The 6,936-nt window shown below is 42.8% G+C and overlaps 1 protein-coding gene across 1 annotated transcript; it reads left to right on the top strand.

Moving 5' to 3' along the window:
• The first annotated feature begins 565 nt into the window (after nt 1-565).
• Nucleotides 566-2,939, top strand: LOC134197969 (uncharacterized). Its single transcript, XM_062667323.1, has 2 exons — nt 566-1,350; nt 1,394-2,939. Exons 1-2 carry the CDS (start codon nt 733-735, stop codon nt 2,588-2,590), a joined length of 1,815 nt encoding a protein of 604 aa, XP_062523307.1. The 5' UTR covers nt 566-732; the 3' UTR covers nt 2,591-2,939.
• The last annotated feature ends 3,997 nt before the right edge of the window (nt 2,940-6,936 follow it).

Consider the following 6,936-nt stretch of genomic DNA (forward strand, 5'->3'; position numbering starts at 1 on the left):
CTGCTTGTCACTATGCCTGCTATGTGTAACCGATTTAATCGGTTATTGGTGGAGCAGGGATTAAGCAATCCACAATATCGTACAGAGAAATTGAAACGCCGCTTGCGAACACACTTTGCTGAAGAAGTTGTTTTCTATCAAACGGAAGAGCTAGGAAAACCGTGCGTTTTGTACAGTGCTCACTTGCCTCTGATTCGTGTATCTGAACTGCTTCAAGAACTTCTGGATGAGGCTACTGGCACTGATACTGATGATTCAAGTGAATACCCTGGTGATGACATATATCATGGCGAACCTGAACAAGTTGAGCAATGGTGTACTGTTGCCGAAATGGACACTATTATAGATGCAGACCAATCATTTGCCAGTGAAGCAAATACTGAAGGTGCTGTCGCTTTGTTTCACGCTGCAACAGTGATTCGCACTGATCTTAAAGCCATTAAGGACCCTATGCCTTGGCCACCAACGCCAGTTGACGTGTGCTCTGACAATGTCATTGTTCCAGCATCGTTATACAACTTACTGTCTTGGATCATCACTGGAGATGAAGATATTCCTCCCAAAGGAGAAACAGTTACAGTGAAGAGTGGTGATGATCATCGACGAATATTATCAATAGCTCAAGACATTTTGTTCTGTACGAGACGGGGTCGTGTTAAGCCTCCAAAGCACGTTGCATACCGATGGCAATATATCATCTCACTCGCAGCACACAATTGGTATCACTGTTGAATGGGTTTGGTCATGGAGTTTCAGCAAGTCAGCTCTTGGAAATCGATACTGCATTGGCTCGACATGAAATTAGACAGAAGTGGAGAGGTGGTCTTGCCATCTAATATTGACAAGAATGTGAGTGCTGTGTTTTGCTTTGACAATTTTGATCTTTGTGAGGAGACTCGTACAGGTGCTAACACCACCCATTGCACTAATGGCATCGTAATTCAACGCTTGCTAGCAGCACCTTCACAGTCAGTTTTTCAAGTTGGTGATTATGAACGGCAAACATGCGGCCACAAGCGATCTGTCACTGCGCCCGTAGCCAGTGAAACGCAACCTTACTTTGCAAGTTCTCCCTTTGGTCCACCTCGATTGACAGCCGATATGACTTTATTGCAACATGCAGAAATTGCAGATTGTGTTAAAACAGCGTCTGCTCTAGATTTTATGTGGTTGGCACTGCGGTTGCCATCTGATGTATCGCCTCTCTTTGGTACGGGTGAATGCTTGCGCGTTCCAAGTTGGACTCCATTCAACAGTATTTACCATCGAGAACATCCTTGTCAGCAAAGTGTTATTGGGTTCTGTCCAGTTATCAACGCTCCACCCACAGACATTGCAACAGTCCACAATGTACTACAATATGCTGCTGCTATGACAAAAAAAGTTACCACAGCAAGACGTTGTTGTCGTTTTCGATCAAGCTGTTTATGCCAAGGCTCAGGAAATTTTATGGAAAAGAGTGCCCACACTGTCCAACGTTGTTGCTCGTATGGGAGGATTCCACACATCAATGACATTTTTAGCTATTCTTGGCAAGCGTTTTGGAGATGCTGGGCTTAGGGATATTTTATTTGAAACAGGAATTGTAAGTTCGGGATCAGTAGACGGTGTCCTTAATGGCAAGCACTGTAACCGGGCTATTCGGGCACACAAGACAGTTGCTGAAGCGTTGTTTTGTGTTCACTGGTTACAGTTTGAGGAACATATAAAGAACACTCAACTTGATCTGCTAGTTTTCAAGGAGCTAATGAATGAGGTTCGTACGCAATTATCACCGACATCAATTGCTTCCGTTCTTTCTAATGACAAATTTAAGGCAATCAAGTCGTGTTACCGTCAATTTTGTTCCATAAGTGTATCCCCAACAGCTTCACTCTGGATGTCATACATAGACATGGTATTCCTACTGCTAAGATTTGTTCGTGCAACACGTGAAGCTCAATGGGATTTGCATCTGCAGTGTATTCATGAAATCTTGCCGTGGACTTATGCATATGATTGTGTCAACTATGCTCGTTATTTGTCAGTTTACTATTATGAGATGAGCTGTTTGCCAGTAACTCATCCAGATGCATATAACCGGATGCAACGTGGGGAGTTTGCAGTACAAAGGTCGGACCGTTCCTTTTCACAAGTTGCTGTTGATCATGCTATAGAGCAGAGCATAAACCGAGACATGAAGACTAGTGGAGGTGTTATCGGCATTAGTCAGCAAACTGGGGCTGTGCATCGGTGGATTCTAAATGCCCATCATCGATCAGCATTTACACGCCAGTGTAGACAACTAGCTGCTTGTTCTTCCAAAGAAACTGATGATGCACGTGATGCAAATTTGGCAAGTCAACAACTGTCAGCAGAATCACGTAAAGACGAAAACGATGTGAAGACTGTGAATGCGTTTCTTGACTGCTTAGGAGTTAATCTGTTTGCTGATAACTCAGATGATTTCGTCGGTTTTTGCTCTGGAGTAACCGCTCCCTGTGAAGTAAAAGATGATCTCTTATTGACTTGCAGCAAGGGCGAGGCAAAAATGACCCAGTTCTTTCAACAACGTTTGCTTAGCGATGACGTAGACTTTTTGGCGTCTTAGAGAAACTAAAGTTGAAAACGTTTACGACTGTGCTGCATCCACCAAAAGCAAAAAGCATTCGTTCAGTGGTACCTCGGTCCGACAGATCATTGTTTTCACGACTGATAGTTGTAAGCCAAACAAGATCATTAAAGCTTGAAGAGGTGTTCTGCTTTGAACTTAGCGCTCTTCCATGGTCACTAGCTACTGTTGATGGAGGGCTTCAAAAGACAGCCAAGTCCAAGATGATACCTTTACTGGAAAAATACGTCACTCCTGTACAATTTCCATTAAATGCTACAGTGATATTTGACGGAATGGCTCTTAACTACAAGCTACCACTCCTTCCGGAGCAACTTACGCTCATCTTGCTCTTCAGCTCTTTACTTGCATTACCCAAGGTACTCATACTGGAAATCGGATTGACTTCGTGATTGATCGTTATCCGAATTTATCAATCAAAAATTGGGAGAGAAATCGCCGCACATCATTTGTCACGCCTGCTGTGATCCAAATACAGCATCGTCACCAGAAGCTTCCTCGCGGCTGGAAAGGTTCTTGGCAGCTGCAGCAAATAAAATTGCTCTTGTTGATTTTCTGTTTAAGGAATGGCAGCTCCCAGAATACGCGCGTCTCCTTAATGGCAAGTGTGTATTTGTGTGTCACGGCAGCAATTGCTCAAGGTTTACTACAAACGATGCTGTGACGGTCACTGAACAATTGATTCCAGGACTATCGTGCAGTGCAGAAGAAGTGGACACCCGAATGTTTTTGCACGTCAACCATGCAGCAAACACGGGAGCATCTCGCATTGTCATCCGTTCACCAGATAGCGACGTTTTAGTGATAGGCTGCTCTGTCGCACATCAGATCCCGGCAGAGATAATATTGCAGACAGGTACAAAAAATCAAAGGCGCTGTATCAGCATGACAGCTATTGCTTGTTCACTAGGAGAAGATGTGTGTAAAGCACTTCCGGGATTGCATGCCTTTCCTGGATGCGACAGCACTAGTGCTTTCTTCGACCAGGGAAAAAGCACAGCTTTTGAACTTGTCAAAAATGGAACTTGGCACGCTATGCAAGAACTGGGATGTCAAACGACAGAACTGCTCCGACTCTGTGAGGAATTTACATCTAAGATGTACAGTAAGAAGGTTTTTGCAAATGGTGTAAACGATCTCCGGTACAAGCTTTGGGTGCAGAATCCTTCCAATGACTCAATGCTGCTACCTCCCACAATTGATGCCCTCAGTCATCATGTAAATAGAACAAACTATCAAGCACTTTTGTGGCGAAACGCTATGATTGCAGACTATCAAGCACCTACACCAAATGGCTGCGGCTGGGAAGTCAAAAATTCCTTGCTCAACATCGTATGGATGACAAATCCGCCAGCTCCTGCAGCATTGTTACAGCTTACTCGTTGCAGTTGTGCCAAAGGTTGCGAGACCAGACGTTGCTCCTTTGTGAAGAGCTCTTTTCCTTGTACTGCAGCGTGTACATGCGTGGACTGTAAGAATGACAAACCTATCAATAAAGCTAGAGAAGATGACGGCGACGGTGATGAATGTGAAGCCACTTGTAGACGTACAATGAACAGCAGCAGTGATAGTGAGTAATTAGACGTTGTAGCGGTACAGAGAGACTATATAGCCCTTTCCACATATATCAGATATTTGATCTCCTAATTTAATTGATCAAATTTCTGTTTTAATAAAGCTTATCAACCATACCTAAAAGTTTTTAAATGCAAACCACACTTGTTTTTGCATTTTAAAATTTTTTTAATTTTTAAAATAATTTAATTAAAAACCCTGTTTTCATCAACTTTGGACGCTCTGATGCAAAAATAGACTTAATTTTCGTAATCACCGCAAAAAGTGCATATGATAGGCTAGAAAGTAATTGGTTTGTCATGGGGTGCACGGAAAAGTCACAATTCTGGACTTGGCCCACGGACTACTAGCAGATCTTTTACAAAGCTGACCACTTGACATTCTAATTGAATAGGGATATGATAGGGTATTTAGATAAACAATCATTATGGCGAACATATGCATGCACCATTGCTGTTGTGCCAGATAAGACTTGCATCCGGACAGTTGCCAGATCCTAAGTCTCGATCAAACTCTGTGGCATGGTACATAATCAACATCTTGGACTCTCTGTCGTGTGGTACGTAAATCATACCCAACGTCTCCTTTGTCGCATTGTAGGTATCCATTGACCCGCATCTGTTGTTTATGTTGCAGCTATATAAGTGACTGTATTACACGTGGTGCCTCCGCTAGACGCATGCAATATGTTACAGCTATCAAGACTTGTGTTCTTTGATGTGCCCCTTAAAACGCTACACCAAGCAGCGCTAGCTGGATTTGGCTCTCTGAAGAAAGCAGCAGAAATCGAATTGGAAGCCTGCAAACCATTTGCGCTGTCAAATGATCCAAGTTTGTTGGCTTCTTCTAGGGTTACATATATATTACTGTCATAGATACTCACAAGGACTGTACCCTGATGATGCAGATCAAACATTGACTCCAGTTGATATTAGAGGTGATGGAAATTGCCTCTATAGGTCTATGTCCTTGTTACTCTGTGGCAACGAAGATCTTCATACTGAATTGCGGTGTGAAATGGTGATAGGGAAGGAATTTTACACATGTCAGTCTAGTACAGAAGCAAAGAAAACTCAAAAAGATTGCAGCAGTTTCTGCAAGTTTTCAACAAGGCCAGAGCGTAGAAGATGATGAGACGATATTGAAGATATTTCAGGATGAGTGTCTGGCTACAGCCAGACTAGGGACATGCTCCAGCGTGTGGCATATCCAAACCCTGGCATCTGCGGTTGCATGCAACATACTTAGCGTCTATCTCAACGTTGCGCTAGGAATCAGGTCTGTACTGAATACAGTTGCACATCCCAGGATCGACAGCTGTTGTTTCCAAATTGGTTGATTACACTATCATGTGGACCAGAACGGTACCAATGCTTCAAAGTCATTCTATACGGATTCCCAATCACTTTGTGCCATGTGTTGCAAGTTGTGCCATAAATCAAGTGGATACAGTTTTGAAGAGGTCACTCCCCAACCGCATGAAGACAGTGCCATTGTCTGAATATTTCGAAGTGTCGACAAATATTCAAGCAAAGTTAGTGAAACAACCTCTTGCTACAACACTCTTCAGCAAGAAACAAGTGCATTCTCCGGGTAATGCTATTGTGGCAAACATCCAATTTTGATTGTCATTTTCTGACTGTCTGCTTGTAGCAGTAATGAAACAAAAGGTGGAAGAAGTAAGTGATGAAGAGCAGCAATCTCCTGAAAAGAATAGACGGTCAGTGAAGTATGATACATTCAAAAAATGGCAATCTAACGTTGATGCAGAAATGCAGACGTTGACTTGGTTGGACTTGAACTGCATAGCTGAATTGAGTAGCAAAAATCAGATTGTAAAACAGCTTAAGTGCAAAATATGCAGCATGTATCAAGACCGAATAACTGGTATTTGAAACTTTAGTGACAAGTGGATAGTTGGTGCTGATTGTGTACGTACCTCGAACATACGAGATCACAGCAAAAGTGATCAGCACATTGCTGCCATGAATTTGCACCGCAAAGATGCTGGAAAGGAACAGGGTATGTCAGTTTTAGAATTGGTTCCGATTGCTAAATAGTTAGAAACACTGCCTGAAGATGAACTGAAGAAGATGCAAATAAAGTTTGATATTGCGTACTTTGTTGCTACTCAGCACATGGCTTTCGCCAAGTACCCTGAGATATTCTCACTAGAAGCTCGTCATGGTGTGAATGTTGGTAGTACCTATCGCAATGTCAATTCCTGCAAGGACTTTATCCACTTTTTGTCTATGTCCAAAAAAAGGAAATTTGGCATCCCTATTGTCAAAAGCTAAATTATTCTCTCTGCTAATGGATGGGTCTACTGATGCAGCAAATGTTGACAACGAAGTTTTCCTAGTTGTTTGGTGTGACACCGACGCAGAAATGGATCGTGTTTGCACTAAGACAAGTTTTGTGACTGTACACCAACCTCCACGAGCTACTGCAGTGGGTCTTATGCATTCACTGGACCATTGCCTACAATGTCTCGGTGTGGAGGGTCTAGATAGTATGTTGTGCTATAGAATAGTTGGAATTGGGACAGATGGGGCTTCAGCCAATATTGCAGCCGCTGGCTTAAAAGGATTGGTGGAGGAGAAAGTGCCTTGGGTCTTTTGGATGTGGTGCCTGGCTCACAGTCTAGAATTGGCTGTTAAAGATGCTCTTTCCACCACATTCTTCTCCTTAATAGCCAGTATGCTAATTCGACTTTATTATCTTTATGAGAAATCACCTAAGAAATGTGC

The sequence above is a fragment of the Corticium candelabrum genome, unplaced genomic scaffold (assembly GCF_963422355.1).
Source record: "Corticium candelabrum unplaced genomic scaffold, ooCorCand1.1 SCAFFOLD_96, whole genome shotgun sequence".
NCBI lineage: Eukaryota > Metazoa > Porifera > Homoscleromorpha > Homosclerophorida > Plakinidae > Corticium > Corticium candelabrum.